Source organism: Dipodomys spectabilis, unplaced genomic scaffold (genome assembly GCF_019054845.1).
Source record: "Dipodomys spectabilis isolate Male_0828 unplaced genomic scaffold, ASM1905484v1 ptg000165l, whole genome shotgun sequence".
In the NCBI taxonomy this organism is placed as follows: domain Eukaryota; kingdom Metazoa; phylum Chordata; class Mammalia; order Rodentia; family Heteromyidae; genus Dipodomys; species Dipodomys spectabilis.
In genome coordinates, this window is record NW_024870842.1 from 3,807,768 (window position 1) to 3,824,611 (window position 16,844).

A 16,844-nucleotide genomic window follows, 5' to 3' on the forward strand; every position below is an offset into this window, starting at 1 on the left:
TCTAAGGCTTAAATGAACTCCTATGGTTTCTGTCAGCATCATCCGGGGAATCTCTAATGGAAACAAGTTTGAGTTGTTTGGGAAGCTCTTTCATGAGCTCTTCGGGGAATTGTATTTAGTTTCCAGCACTTGCAGGCTACTTTCCACATGGCACACTGGTTTACCTTAGAAACGAGGCTGGCCCTGTATGCAGCCAGGGCCTTCAGGTATTCTTTCTTGGCAGCTTCCGTTTTCCTTTTATAGACCTGTTAAAAGACCACAATTAGGACCGCCTTTAGCCTATAAATTCTCAGCTACAAAAACGGCTGCACAGATTAGGCCATAAAAACACAACTCACTGAAAAAGTTGGTCCCCTGGCTTTGATTTCTAAATGTTACACATACACACATAGATACTAAAACAAAACCCAGCCACTAGCACAGGAGCAGAAGTTGAGTGTTTACTTGAGAACTATTGTTCTCATGTTCATGCTAATGCAGTAAATAAAGGAGCAGGAATAAGCTTTGTTGCCCACAGCTCCAATTCTGGGAAAGAATGGCTGTCTCCACCAATGTCATCTTCCTCTCACATGTATTCCTGAGCTATCAAATCAGAGCACTGAAGACAAATCACTACAATTGGTACAGTGTGAAGCTCAGTGAGAAAGCATGAAGGCCATTCAACCTGGAGTTTCCTTTGGAGACAAAGAGAAATCCAAAATAATACGAGAGGGGAAGATTTTCACTTGTGAGATCCATGAATTTACACAATGCATTCCTAGTACACTAAACATGATTTGGGCTCTTTAAAAGGCAAGGAGTTGGAGTAAACTGGAACTCTCTTTTTCTCCAGAGTATGGAAGTTCAAGGCCCCAGCTTGTCAGTTTTCTAGCATTCCACACTGGCAATAGAAAACCAGTCTGCTGGACATTTAATAAGTTCATGACAAGCCAACAGGAAAATTCCATAGTTTCATTACCCCACTGAAACATGCTTCCAGAGTAAGTTTCCAGTGGATCAAGAAAATTCAAGGGTTTTCCACTCTTCTATCTTTCAACAATTATCCTACATTACCACTAATAGGGGGCTATTCTTTTGTGGATCTATTAAAAGTTAAGTCTTATGAATGGTGATTGAAGTTTCATGCAAGGAGCACAAGAGGGCCAGTCCCCAAGGAACCTATTTTGTTGTGGGTTTTTTTTTTCTCTCTCTCTCTCTCTCTTCATTGTGTGGGGAGTTTTGAGGGGAAGAAGAGACTAGGCCCCTCAGGAAGTTATCTCCCACCAGCATGGCTAATCTCTGAATATCTCTCACACTGCCAAGCTTTAAAATGAACCTGGAATAAAATTTCAAATGCCCAGTGACAATAATGAGGCATGCAGAGGCAGCTTCAAAGTTTGGAAACCCACCAGGAAAGCGCAAGGGTTCAGAAAGATGATCAATGGAAAAGCAAGCAGGATGGACCTAATCCCTTTGTAGGACCCTTTTTGAACAAAGGGGGAAAAATTCCACGTTATTTAAAATGAAAAAGATTATCATCAAAAGTTTATGCTTGCAGGCTACTGCCTGGATTTCTTCCAACCCTCCTGTGAATGGATTCTGAACATACATCCTTAAACGGACTAAGAAATCGATATAGAGACTCGTTTGGATTTATTTGCATGTGTGTTTTAATTCCATAGCTTAGACAAAGCTTTTCTAAGAAGCAGTTGTACTAGAGAAGGGTATCCCCCAAAAGTGTAAGGGCTACTTCAGTTGTTTTTAAATATATAGCCCTGATAGTCTTTGTCTCACCTGCTTCTGTTCTTCTCCAAGGCTGTCCCACATAGATGCTACAATTTTTGAGACCTCACCAAAGGTTGCATTGGGATTCTGGCCTTTAATTGCAGCCTGTGTGTCTCTGAAAAACAGGGCATATGCTGATACTGGCTTCTGTGGCTCATTGGGATCTTTCTTTTTCTTTTTCTTTGGAGTCTTGGGCTTCTTGCCAGAATCTGGAGCTGTTCTTTTCTCTCCGATGGCCTGTAAAGCAGGAAGAAAAATTCACTGCCTGAAATGTACTTGCAAGAGAATGCAGCAAGACTTATTCCGATCCAGGACTGCTCTCTGAACGTTTTGTTAACTATGAATCACCACCAAAAGCCGGGGAGGAGCAAATTTGCTTAGAGTTAACTGGACAGCAGAGATTAGCATTTAGAACATTGATTAATGAGACCCAGAAGTATCTTCAATACATTCACAACTTTGGCTCTAAATGGCAATTATGGGTAATGAAAAACGTGTACACACAAGGAAAATATTTTACATTTACAGAAGGTTAGAAACAAAAATCAAAGAATATTGAGATACTGATCAAATCCAGATATTTTAAATGAGTGTGGATTTTAGTGAGTGTATGTCTGTATGTTCTGAATAATTTCTTTCTAAGGGTGATTTTCTTTCTTTTATCAGAATGTTACCTTGATAATGAAGCTCTGAAAACTCAATTCAAAATTAGCTACAATCACCACACTTGCACAGTAAAAGAAAGGTCATTGTTACTTTCTATAATAACAATAAGTTTCTAACAAAATGAGAGACATAAAATGTTTCTACCTGAAATATAGAAATTGATTCTTTTCATGAGATTAAAAATCTATGAAAGCACAATGGTCAATCATGGAAAGTCACTAACACTAACAAGAAGACAAGTCAGAAGCTGTTTTGGTGGATATGCCCATAAGAAGGCTTCCACGGAAGCCAACACATATCTACAACATGTATCCTGAAATCACAAGGAGAAATATAGTGAGGCATAAAATGCCACACTCACATCCTTCTCACTTTCTGCCAACATCTACTTTTACTGATCATATTTATCAGAGAAGCAAGGATATGCTTTATTGACGTTTTTTCTCCTCCAGATTACAAAATGACCATTCTGAAGATAACTGAAGTTAATTTCATCAAGAATCCTGAAGTGTATGGTAAAATCTATTTTAAAAGCCAAACTTGAACCAAGGCACTGATGGCTCAGGCCTATAAAATCCGAGCTACACGGGAGACTGAGACCTAGAGGACTGAGGTTCAAAGAAAGCCTGGGCAGAAAAATCTGGGATACAATGGAGTCTCTCATCAACTAGTAAAATGCTGGACTAAAAGTGTAGTCTAGGTGGTTGACAGCCAGCAGTATGCAAGAAATCCAAGCAAGAGTTCAAGACCCTCATTTTAAGCCCTGGGATCCAGACACACACACACACACACACACACACACACACACACACACACACACACACACATACACACACACACACACACACACATACATACATGCACACGTACACACACACACAGTCAAGCTTGGGCAAGATCAATGGAGACATATTCAAGATATTAACAGAACAGACTGACTTTTGATGGACTTGAATCCTAAATCAAATATTCCTAAAGTATTATATTCTGAATGAAACTCATTTGAAACTTAATCCAACTTCTAAAATTCTTAAAGAAAACTGAGAACTAACTCCTTTTGGAAAGTTATAAACCATCAAATCATTAAGAAACCTAAGTGCCTAATAGATTTGCACTGCTTGAGGGCTTAGACCACCCACACTTGGTACAAGTGAATTAAATGTGTTGGGATGTACCTCACCTCTTCATCAAAAAGGCAGTTTTCGTAACTTACACTAAGTAATTCTATAGACCCCAGAGTCTTTTTTATTAAGTTCTCAGCATAAATGGAACTTGCTTAACTCTACTTAATGGATCTGAGCTTGCAAGGGAATTGGAACCAAATTTTCTTTCAATGAAACACACACACACACACACACATTTTTTCTAATTGAATTAAACAAATATATTCTTTTCCTGGAAGAAAACTTGGCACTGTTATTGTCAATAGTACCCTGATCAGTGTCAGTTTCCCATGCAACTTTTTTCCACTGAGAGAAGCTGAAAGTTTCATTCCCTGTAAATCAGTATTCAAATGTCAACAGCTTTTGATGCCTATCTTGGGAAACTATGACTTAGCTCTACCCATCATGACTGTAAGAATATACCAGAAACGAACAGTCCTATGGTTTAAACAAAAGCTCAGGATTAATTCTCCAAAAACACACACACAAAAAAACTTTGTGTAGTTGATTTAAAAGGGGTAGTCTAGAGAAATAATTTCACCCAAAGGGAGACATAATTAATGTTTGTTTTAATTTCTTTCTAAGTTGTTAAAGATAAGCAACTAGATTCCTTATCACCACTTAAGATTTCAACCTTCAGTTAAAATGGAGACACGGAGAAGGGCTCTCCTTAGTAAGATATGACATTTCAGTTTGATTCAGAGGTAAGCATGATTCATGGATGTGTAAGTGGGGCAAATGGGATCCATTTGAATGAATGCCCATTGGCCAGTTGCTACCTGGCTGTTCATTATTTCTCACCTTACTAAAACAAAGCTCTGAACACAAATATATTTGTTTGTGCCTAACTCATCTTCCCTATTGGGGGAAAACAGTTCTGTTTTTCCAGCAAGATCCTCACATTACTGATATCCAACTCATTGCATTATTGATAATCCAATCTATCTCTTTTTCAAATTCTAGCATAACACCATTCTCTCTCTCCTCTCTCTCTCCCTCTTTCAGAAGTCTCATTAATCTGGTTTCTCCAACTTACTCCTCCCTGATAAAAGAAAACATAACTAAGGGTCCTCTAATGGATTTCCTTTTCTCTGGTCCCTCCCTTTATAATGCATTCTATATAAAGTCAAGTTTATCTTTCTAAAGCATCAATTTGCTTATGCCTTCCATCTGTGCAAATAATTAATCAGCTCTCAACTACCAACAAAAGAAAAAAGTCACAAATTTAGGTCAACTTTTTTTCTATTTCTTTCCTCCCCCATATCAAACTTGATGACAGTCATAAATTGACATGTACTTTCCATCACTCCCCATTGTTCCCTTTTCTACAATGGTGGCCTCTCTTCTGCATCACAAACTTTTATGTATCCTCTTAGACCTAATTCAAATACAACCTTCTCAATAAAGTCTTCCTCAAATCACTCTCCCAAGCAGAATTGATTATAATCTCAGCACACTAGATCCATCAATTATACCACTAATCACATCTGGAGCTAGTTTTAAACCTTGCTATTCATCCTGAGTGGGGAGTCCCTTGGGCAGTAATTCTCTCATAAATCTTTTTATTTTCCTCTTTCACTACTGGGCATTGAATCCAGTCTTAAATATGAAAGGCAAGTACTCTACCACTGAACTACATTCCAATCTTCTCATTAATCTTTCTATCTCTAGAACCAAGGAAAATGTAAAGAACAGAGTAGATGCACAGCACTGAGTTGGTGATAGTAATGAGTAATTGTGTACGGCCACAGTATTCTTTTACAACAAGGTTATCTAGTCTAGGTATACCTAGACTACCTGGAATCCACACACATCTGAATTACATGGTTATCACTACAAATGCAAACATAAAATGGTTATAGAATTTACTGGGTGACACCCATCATTGAAAAAATAAAAGTTAAGGAAAAAATTAAGCCATCATAAACTCAAATAATATTTCAAATGAATACTCTTTGAAATCATTTTCACAGGAAAAAGAAGTCAACACAGAATAAAATCACAGCTATGAGTTGGGGGAGTAGTGTGGGGAGGCTGATTTCTGGTAGTCTCCACACTAAGTCATCTCTGACTTACTCTGTTGGCTTCATCACCATCCTCTTCATTGATGGAGCTGGAAGGAGAGGGAGTGGCCGACTTGCTTGCTGGGGGCGAGGGAGATGTGTGGGGTATACTGGCACCTCCCAAATTCAAGCCGAGTTGGGTACTGAGCTGAGACTGGTTGATGGTGGTGAGCTGGGCAGGAGGCATGATTCCAGAACGAGCTGCCTCAGTCATGTGGACAATGGACCTCATGATCAAGGAGGGATCCTGACGGTACTGTGACACTTGTGTGTGGCTCTGATCCTACAAAGGCAATGGCAAGGGGAAAAGAAGTTTAGTTTTCTCAAATGTCAATGAACTTACAAGGTGAGCAGTCCCTTAGATTGACCCGTTGAAATTTTGGCAAGATAGATCTATGGCAGGATGATGGTCCCAGCAAATTTATTAAATATAAAGACTCAGGCCAGAAGTTAAAAGGTCAGAGCCCGGTGCAGTGGCTCACGCCTGGAATCCTAGCAACTCAGGGGGCTGAGATCTGAGGATCAAGGTTCAAAGCCAGCCCAGGCAGGAAAAGTCCGTGAAACTTATCTCCAATAAACCACTCAGAAAACCAGAAGTGGCACTGTGGCTCAAGTGGTGGAGTGTTAGCTTGAGCTGAAGAGCTGAAGGACAGCACCCAGGCTCAGAGTTCAAGCCCCATGCCCGCCAAAAAAAATAAAAGAGAAAGAAAGAAAGAAAGAAAGAAAGAAAGAAAGAAAGAAAGAAAGAAAGAAAGAAAGAAAGAAAGAAAGAAAGAAAGAAAGAAAGAAAGAAAGAAAGAAAGAAAGAAAGAAAGAAAGAAAGAAAGAAAGAAAGAAAGAAAGAAAGTTAAAAGGTCAAAGAACAAAATCCAAACAGGTAGGCCAGGCTGTTTCACTATTGTGTCGTCTCTGGATTATCAAAAGAGGGAAAGTGGGAGGGAGGCAGGAAGGGAGGGAAGGGAAGAGGGAATGTTTGAAAAAAGAAAGACTAATAATTCCTGTTACTCTTGAGAAAGCTAGTGGCAGAGGAAGGGCTGAAGCAGAGACCAACTCTTCAGGGTTGATCATTTGATTTGCAACTTTCTCATACCTAGCACTGATTCTTTCCCTGCCATCCAGCTCTGTGAGGGAAGGAGAGCTTTATCCTTCCAGGAACCCACATGAAATGCAGAGAAGATGGGCTGAGAAATGCGGAGAGATTTGGTTTCCAGAGCAACATCTGTTTGCTGCAGGGCATCCTTTCTGTACAACTCTCACAGTTAACCAGAGGGTCGCTCAGATTCTCAATTACACTGTCAAGGGGATCTGGAAGTCATTCCGTGTCCTGTGGATGGGATACCATTTCTTTCATTTAAACCTACTTTGTTCTCTTTGGTTGAACTCATCATGATTTAATGTCCTAATGGACTTTAAAAACATGTCTAAAGAGAACACGGAGATCATCAGAATTCATTTTCTCTGGAAATTTTATCACTGACTTCAAAATTAGCCTCCTCTGTTTGCTTTTAGGGGGAAGGGATCCTACAAAAGACTTTAGGGCTAGTGCTAACTCTTTCCCTGCATCTTTAATTCCAAAGAATTCAAAAATGAAGAGATGCTTTTCAAATGATTTCCTTCAGACTTGTCATTTAGAATGAGTGTGATTTGGCTAAAACAAAATTTCCTTGATTCCCATTGACCCAGAATCTAATTTGATATGCAAGCCTATGAATCCTTAACTCTTCTTTTTTTTTCTCAAAAAAAAAAAAAAACCCAGAATGAATTGTAAATAACTAAATAGAAGCACTTACTTTCTTAGTATTAAATATACAAATGCCAGTAGGTAAGAAGCTATATTAAAGGAAACTAGTTAGATGCATTCTGTTTTAATCCATACTACAAAATATTAGAAAGCTTTTTACTTTTTATTTTTTATTTTTGGTTGGTTGTGGGGCTTGAACTCTGGCTTAGGCGCTGTTTCTGCGCTCTTCAGCTCAAGGCAAGTGCTCTACCACTTGAGCTACAGCACTACTTAGAAAGTTTAAAAAAACACAAAACACTAGATTAGCGCTGGGCATCTTTGGCTCACTCCTGTAATCTTAGCTACTCAGGAGGCTGAGATCTGAGGGTCGTGGTTCAAAGCCAGTCCAGGCAGGAAACTTTGTGTGACTTTTATCTCCAATAAACCACTCAGAAAAATGAAAGTGGCACTGTGGCTCAAGTAGTAGAACACTTGCCTTGAGTTGAAAAGCTAAAAGACAGCACCCAGGCCCAGAGTTCAAGCCCCATGACTGACAAAAACAAAACAAAAAACACATTAGATTAGCTTTATGTGCATTACCTAGAGCACTATTTATCAATCTCAGTTGATAGACAGCATCTTGAACCTGACCATTTTGGTTGGGGCCCTTGCCCTGTTGGGAGTAGACAGGTCCTTCTGTAAATCCCTCCTCAGCCTCCATCCCCTAGAACTGATAGCAACTGGGAGGATCCCCAGCCCCAGGCAGGATAATAAACAAATCCCAAAGAATTTGACTCAGAAAAAAAAACAAACAAACAGGGCTTAATATTCAACAAAGAAAAGTTTCTATGTCTTCATAACTTCAGAATTGTTCAATTACTATAGAATCCTGAAGAATAATGTTACCCATATTAGGACAATCCCTCTCTCCTGCATCTCACTGGTAGTGTTGCCTTGGTAGGCATCTTTCTGCAGACTTGAGTCACAAAAGTGAATTGTATGTTGTTTGTCCTAATTTTCTTTTCATTGGCTCTCTATCAAAAAAGTACACCCAGCAACTGAGCTGTAGGTCCAGTTTTCCATGTTCTTCTAAAGTTTGACCATGTTCCTTATTTCACTTCTAGTCTCAATGACAGACAATTAGGCTATCTTCCTCTTAGTTTAAGCCTCCATACATATCACGCTTAACTATTTATAAACTGGGGTGTTTAGTACCTTTAATTCTATTTGTTCCAACTGTATAATAACAAATGAGTTAACTAGCATAGCCTTGGACTATGATAATGCCATTATGCAGTCTTCTCACTAATGGAGAAGTTACTTGGCTTGCTTTGTTCCAGTGCCTGTGAAAATCAGTATGGACGGATGCTTGATTGACTCACTCATAGCTATGGCATTTTAGATGAATCTTACCAACAAACGGAAGACCAAGGGCCAGGCCCTCATGGCTTCACCAGCACTTCCTGAGTTCCACCTGCAATTTAGGCCTAGATTACAAAGCTGGGCTTCCTGAGTGCTCCATCTGATGCACAGCCAAAGTTTATTGTACTAAACAGGAGCTTTTTCTGGGTATGTACCAGGATTTGTGCTAAACTTAACAAGTATCAACTAAATTTAATCTCCTGAAAAGCCCTCTGGATTAGAGATTATTATTGTACCAATTCTTGAACAGAGAAGATGGATTCCTTAAATTACTGAGTTAGCTACTGAGTCATGCTAATGGAAAAATTACACTCTCAGGATGCCACTCAATGGTAGACATTCCTTTTACATTCCACTGTGAAAGATAGGGTTCTTCTGCAGTCAGGGAGAAGTATAAAAACCCTTTCTGTACAGGCCAAAGTCTTGATAAAACAAGAGACATCCACTTTACCTTCAGATCAAAAATAAGGTTCTGTCTCATTCTTGTCACCCACAAGACACCAAGGATCTCCAGAATATGTTCCAGGAACCTCTAACTCATAATCAATGCATCAAAATGTGCTAATATTTGCATGGCCCAGCATTATCCTATAATAACATCCTACATATTAAGATTACAGTATACTAAGATTGATGGTCAAAGTGTGTCTTTGGAAATTCAAGCTCCTTTAGGGCTACCAATGATTAACAACAACTGCTTTGAGAGACTTATCCTTAATCATGGACCCCTGATCATTTTCCACCCAGAAAATAACCTCTAGGGGATGTTTTCTTTGATTGTAGAACTCCAACTTAAAAGAGAAAAAACATCAACTCAGTTTGAAAGTATTTATTAATTATCTATCATGTACCAATGATTATATCTTTGAAAATGTGAAAATTACATGTGACTCTTTTCAGCATCACTCTAAATAGAAGTTAGAATAGGTGACAAAATTTACTATAACAAAATGTAGGACAGAATAATTTACATATACTCTTCCAAAACAGTTAACAATTTCCTTCCTAGTAATTACATAATAAGGAATTACATAACCATAAGTATAGCCCTAAACAGTTACCACTGATTACGTAAAGGTAAAGCAACAAGTGGATTACAAGCGATTGCCATTATCATATCCAATAATAAAATTTAGTCCTGGTATCGTTTCTTTTTTTTTTTTTTCCTTGTACAGTTCTTGGAGCCTGAACTCAAGGCCTGGGCACTGTCCCTGAGCTTTTATGCTCAAAGCTAGAGCTGTTCTACTTTGAACTATAGCTCTACTTCCAGTTTTCTGGAGATGATTCTCACAGACTTTCCTGCCAGGGCTGACTTTGAACTGCAATCCTCAGATCTTAGCCTCTTGAGTAGCTAGGACTACAGGTATGAGCCACTAGTGCCTGGCACGACCTGGTATATTATTCAACTTCATATTTTCTTTAAATTTCTTTGTTCAGTACTAGAGGCTGAACAAAGGACCTAGCTTATGGTAGAAAAGAGCTCTACATTGAGCTATATACCCTTCAGCTAGCAATTACATTTTCTATGTGTTTGCTTGTATCATCTCCTAAATTTCTTAACATTTGGGAAAACAAAATCTCTCTCCCTGTCTCTGTCTCTGTCTCTCTCTCTCTGTCCTCCCCCACTCTCTTTTAGTTCTAAGACCAGGACTCAAAAGTTAGTACCTGAAGCTTTCAGTCACTGGCTAGCACTCTCCAACTGACCCACACATCCAATCCTTCATTCTCTCTTTTATGTCTAACTTTGTTCCTTAATTGATGGTATTACACAGGCATTTCTAAACTTCAGCAGTAATGACTGTACAGCGTAGAATGTTTAGTAGCATCTCTGTTTTCTGCCCTTCACCACCAGGCTGTGATCATCAAAATGTCTCTTGACACTGGCAAATGTCAAAAGTCTCTCTTGTGGAGAGCTACTGTGTTAGATGAACACTGTGGAAATTACCTTCTTGAGATATTGGGGTTGTACTGGTAAATATCTAAAGCCTACATTCTATCCCTAAAAAGAAAATATGAGCATTAATAACATTGAAATTGCGGTAAATATTATGAAGAAATGCTAAATATTCTACACAAAAAGTAGAAAAGTAAAAGTACTAGGGGTAGGTTGGATTCATTTGGTTTGGCCAGTAAGAGAATCCTCTCAGATAAGGTAACCTATGCCCTGATGGTGAAGGGTATGTAAGGGCCAACCAGGAGACCAACCAGGGAAAAGCATGTTCCAGGTGTATGAGAAGTCTAAGGTGTGAGAGTGTGTGATGTGCTTGAGGAATGAGAAGGAAGCCAACAGAGCTGGACATGGGTCAGATCAGGTGAGGCCTGGAAATGGTGGGATGTTTCCCTGAGAAGGACCCAATGAGGTAAAGCACAAAGGGAGGAGTAAACTAACTAAGCCAGAAAAGAGGACAGAGAATCTCAATCAGAGACAAAAGTGTGCCAAAGTCCAGAACATGAAGGCGTACACTATGGAACAGGGTATGGGAGGCTAGTGGTATCATGCTAGGGAAAAACAAGGTTGCCTATGAGCTATCCTTTCTCTACCTGATCCAAGGGCCTCTTTGTCTTCAACATTTTTTCTAAAACAAAAAACTGGTAGGAGTCAATCATTTTCATAAATTGCCAGGAACCTAGTCTATTATTGCATATTAATCATTTGAGTGAACTGTTAAAGTCTGAATAATTTTATTTTAAGAGAGAAACTTTATATCACAAACCTAAAGGAAAAACTAGTATCACTCATGACAAATGGAATGTCAAATCAATACCTAGAAACAGAGGTAATATACTGTTAGAATCTTTGACACACTAGGTCCTGCTCAAGGCTTGGGGCCAAAGTTCCACCCCCTCTTAATTCAGGACAAATAAGGGGTATGAAAAAATGTATTAACTAAGACTCTCATCTTCATGGAATCAGTACTGAAAGAGAACTGAAAGGTGAAAACTCTCCTCACTGTGTAAATCACTATATTATATTACCATACCTGCAGGTCATATATAAAGATAAATCTCTGGAAGTAGAAAAGCTGAGAACACTCTACCCCCTCTACATAGTTAAATCTCTCTTACTCATTCAGATGGGAAGCACATGGCATCGTAACATCATCTTGGTGCTTTCTACCAAGTGCTTGTTTGCTTCTTTTGCAAATGTAAGATACACACTTGTAAATTCATTTTTTAACCTCAACTATTATCATTACTATTCTATTTTACCTATTTGTACTCATCACACTGGCCTTTCCTTTCACCAGGGTTGGTTTCACCATAAAAGATCTTTTACATCTCATGTGCAAATGTGTTTAATGCGCCTTGTATCTATGCTTACACATCATCATTCTTTGTAATAATCCAATATCAGGTTTTCATAATAGAGGATAATATCCAATTAAGAAGCAAATAACCCAAATATGCTATTGAGTGTGACTAAATATATTTATACTGTGCTAGGTTTTAATCAATATTTCTTGAGAAATGGAGTAATTAAATAATTATCTGTAATAAAAAATTACTTTGCATTAATAAATCTGAGTAGCTACAAATAGGAAATTTAAGCCAGTAATTTTATGCTCAATTATTTAGCTATGTCCTATACCAATGGTAAAATTTCACATCCAAATTAACAATAATCAATCAAACTTACACTCATTATTATATTTCTACCCCCATTAGATCCTGAAACAAATGCAGTTAAGCCAAATGCATGCCAATGGTAATTACAGACCTACCTACCACTAAATCTATATTCATCAAAATTCCTGTACTGTAATACTTTGTACTTAATAGCTACTCTCAGGGTTGTCATCAAACAGACATACCTATCCATGAAAGTTTTGTAGCAAACAGGTGTCCCTGAGTTTATTAATAGCTTCTTCCCAAAATACAATTTTCAAGAGTAGCCACGCACTGGTGGTTCACACCTTTAATCCTAGCTACTCAGGGGGCTGAGATCTGATGATCAAAGTTCAAAACCAGCCTGGGCAGGAAAGTCTGTGAGACTATTTTCTCTACTTAAACACCAAAAAGCCAGAAGTAGAGCTGTGGTTCAAGTGGTAGAGCACTAACCTCGAGAAAAAAAAAAATCTGAGGGACAGTGCTCCTCCCACGGGTTCAAGCCCCAGGACCAGCACAAAATAAAAGTTTTTAAGCATTTATTATCACACACTTAGTGGTATTTTAGTTATGCATCTTGGACCTTCTTTGTGCTTACTTTCTTTCACCTTTACAGCTGTTTACACTGAGTTCTCTTTCCCCCTAGTTTATAATTTAGCAGTCAAGGTAGCTTTTATAAGAAATAAATATTGTTTGTTCACATATTCATTCATTCATACACTGAACAAAGGAAAACATAATGGCAGCCATGCTATCCAAGGCCCAGAGAGGGTGAGAGTAGCAGAACAGACAGACCAGGCACCTGCCTCCCTAAAGTTCATAGTCTGGTAGGAAGGGAACAAGTGATAGGCAAGCAGAAGTGACATTTTAGAGGAAGACAAGTGTTGTGCATAAAAGAACTGGGATCCTGGTGATAAATTTCATCCCTTCTAAGTACCTGCACTATCATGTCAAGTTTTATTTGGGAATCTAAGTAACATAGCATGGGTGTCTTTAATGTTTCTGAATCACCATGATATGCTGGCAATATTCAACTACAGATACATACTAAAAAGAAGATACAGGGAAATAAATCCATAGCATAACTTTGGAACAGTATTTCCTTTTAAAAGTCATAAATCAAACAAGTATCATGAATCATACTGCACTAGCTAGCTAGCTGGGCTTAGTAGAAATTTGGAACATGTTCCTACTTTAATAGATGACCCTGAAATTGACCTTGAAGAGAGCACTCATGTGATCCAGGGCAGTAGTTTTGCAGACCAAGAGTAAAGAACACATATTTCAAAGCCCTGGATGATCAAGGTCAATTGCTGTACAAAGGAAGGCAGAGGTAACCTTTGGACTGGCGTTTGGGGCAGAAAATTGCTAGGCAATAGTAACAGCTAAATTAAAGCTAACTTTTGATAAGTATCTTTGAAACAGTATTCAGACTCTTGAGTTTTCCTATTACATGGAGGAGGTATTAGTGATCAAGAAAACAATTTCATAAATAGCTTCTTATTATATATAGTACTACCTAGCACTTAGTAGGTACTCAGTGCATATTTAGTAGAGGTTAATGTAGTTAACAATTTCATTGTTTAGACTTGGTATAGTTAGGGCCTTTTCAACTCAAAGTGAAGATTTTGCTCTTTGAAGTTGTGTCTCTGTACTGTTAAGTTGGAATAAAAAAATATTACTTGACCCAAACTAAACATGACTAAAGTAATCATTCAATCTGTGGTAGTTCTCCTGTTGGTCTCCCCACCCTCAACCCACACAGCCTCCCCGCAATGGCTAAACGGTAATCATCCTGTGGAATTTAGCTACACAGCCTCCACGGACAACGGCAATGAACATGTTCATAATAATAAGAAGGCTTGTTTTAATAGAACGTTCCACGCATTAAACACATTAATGGTCCATGAAATAACTGTTTTATCTGTAACACATTAAGCAACATTGCTAAAAACAATGTATTAATTGAAAGTCTGCTATTCCTTTTAATGTAAGGTTTCTTTCCTTTTTTTTTTTAAGTCTAAGATGGCAAGGAAGTCGCTTTGTAAAGACAAAAAATATATAATTTCACTTTAAAATGAGGAGCCATGTCAATCTGGGAGGGGGATGAAAACTTTGTTAAATAAGTGTCATAATTTTAGATACATTATTTTGATAAATTCCCAGATTTCTGATCAAACGTGTATGTTTTATGATTTCAGAGTCTTATGATATTTTAAGGGCTTATAATGTTCTTTTCTGTGTAACTATTCTCTCTTTCTCCCTTCCTTCCCTCCCTCCTTCTATCTTTCTCCCCCCTTATTCCCTTTAACAGGTCCAGATACTCCCACTCAGACACACCTCCTTTACGTCCACCCTTTTCAATTTTCTAATACTCCATTTGCTATTACCACAGCAACCACGTAGTATTTTCTATAAATACGTGCCATCACAATTAAATCCGAAGCAGTATCAAACATGAGGAAAACATGTGTGAATTATCAGTGTGTTCTAGAAATTTTCTTTTGGGGGGGTATACAAGCTATCAGACTAGAGACAATTATTTTACTGTCTGTTTCTTAGATATCAAAGAGAGTTTTGAAATTCATCAAAGCTAACCTTCTGTTATGTACAACAGGCTAAGCTGAAAAGAATGTTAACAAGTTCAATTTTCATTCAATCAGCACTACTGCTCTCTGAAATGTTTCATTGCAGGAAAGAAATAAAAATAATCTATATGGTAATTATGAGCATGAATCCCCCAGTAACTTTCAGCTACATGAAAGGTCAGTTCTATTCAAGATATTTTATCAGTCCCTTGCACATACTCCTGTCCTGTCATTTTAAATCTGAACAGCATTTTATTTTCCCATTTACAGCTACCTGCAGAATTAAGTACTTAAGCCAAATAAGAAAAAAAAAGAAATGTTGAATGCTGGCAAAGGCTATAATAGCATAGAGATAAATCGTTCATCTGCTCTCTCTCAAGCCTCTGGGGCTGCAGATTTTTCTTCTCCTGGTGCACTGTGGGTATTCAAAACTTGTTCAACATGATTTCATTTCATTTCAGGCACTGCCTGAGAAAACTAAATTACAGAATCAATCATACAGAAGGTCAGAGTGAGACTTCATTACAAGTATTGCATGCTTGCATGAATATCTTTCATTTATGACTGACCCAATATGTCACAATAGCTGTCTAGTAAAAATAATCCACTTTCTGAAATTGATGGACTACTGATGTCAGTGCTACTCAGCGGGCTGGGCAGATTATAGAGAAGTGTTAAAAAAAAAAAAAAACCCTTCGGAGCACATATTGTAGATTTTTCAGAATTGCAATCTTTTGTAGATTAAAATAATTTCCAAATGATCATGTGAACTGACAATGATGCCTGGATGTACCAAATTTCTAAGCAAAGTCTACTTACTGTTGTTGACTTTGACTTGCCAACCGCATCCTGTTTTAAAACACACATACCCACGACAAGCAAATCAAGGTTGTTCTTTGAAGCCTCCAATATATCCTCATTCAATTTTTCAGCAACTCGCTTTTGAATACTAGGGCATGATTTACATATTTTGAGATGTGAATGCTAATCATTGGGAGTCTTTTAATCCTCCCTCCTTCTTTATTCTTGTTTTCTGTTTTTAAATATAATAGCATAAATTTAAGGAAGATAAACATGTTGTTCTTGTAGCCAACAATAATGCAGCTAATCAGTAATGTGACAAACTGTCACTCATTCTAAAGGAAAACCAATGAAGCCCTGAAGAAAAGCAGGTTCCATACAACATAAACAAGCCGGCTTTTCTTCTTATATGAGAGTCTTAATTCACCATAGCAATCCTAAAGACAGCCATCTTCATTTGGATAATAAAACTTCGTGCTTGCATAGAGTATGAAAGATCCCACGCGCACCAGGAAGCTGAATACATGATGTATAAAGCATTATTTATTATTTTGCTGCTGAGCTTCCTGAGGGAAATCTCCAAAAGAAGTGTCTATGGAATATCATGATGTAGCCAGCCAACTCAGGACCCGGAGGGAGACACAGAAGAAGCTTGACATAACCTATTTTTAACCATGCCTCTGGCGATTCTGAATTCAAGTTTATAGGTGAACATGTCAGGTAGTCCATAGAACAAAGCCAACGACACATTGCATTCATCATAATTCTGTCTCAGTACATTTCCCCCCCCCCCCTCAACATTTGTGATTTAAAATCCCATGACATTTCTTCAAGGTGAAATTCTACTAGAATTTCCAACGAGATTAGTTTTGTTTTCAAGCCCAAATAAATAGCATTCAGGTTCAGCAAAACTTCAACAACAACAAAAAAAGGCAACCATAAATGTAATGAGCTCCACGTAAATACCATGACACCAGCCTGCACTTAGCTAAAGTGCCTATACTTCTAAAATCAATGAAATAATTCAACCCTTTTAGTGATTAGCCATACA

General features: G+C 38.1%; 1 protein-coding gene across 2 annotated transcripts in view; it reads right to left on the reverse strand.

The window, feature by feature from the left end:
• Tox3 (TOX high mobility group box family member 3) overlaps positions 1 to 16,844 on the reverse strand; it is a 116,465-nt gene that overhangs the window by 6,254 nt on the left and 93,367 nt on the right. For both annotated transcript variants that reach the window (XM_042693461.1, XM_042693460.1), the window contains exons 4-6: positions 5,670 to 5,939; positions 1,774 to 2,001; positions 165 to 245 (exon numbers count right to left, since the gene is read on the reverse strand). In XM_042693461.1, coding sequence (XP_042549395.1) covers positions 165 to 245; positions 1,774 to 2,001; positions 5,670 to 5,939 — 579 coding nt within the window. The remainder of the gene's footprint in view (positions 1 to 164; positions 246 to 1,773; positions 2,002 to 5,669; positions 5,940 to 16,844) is intronic.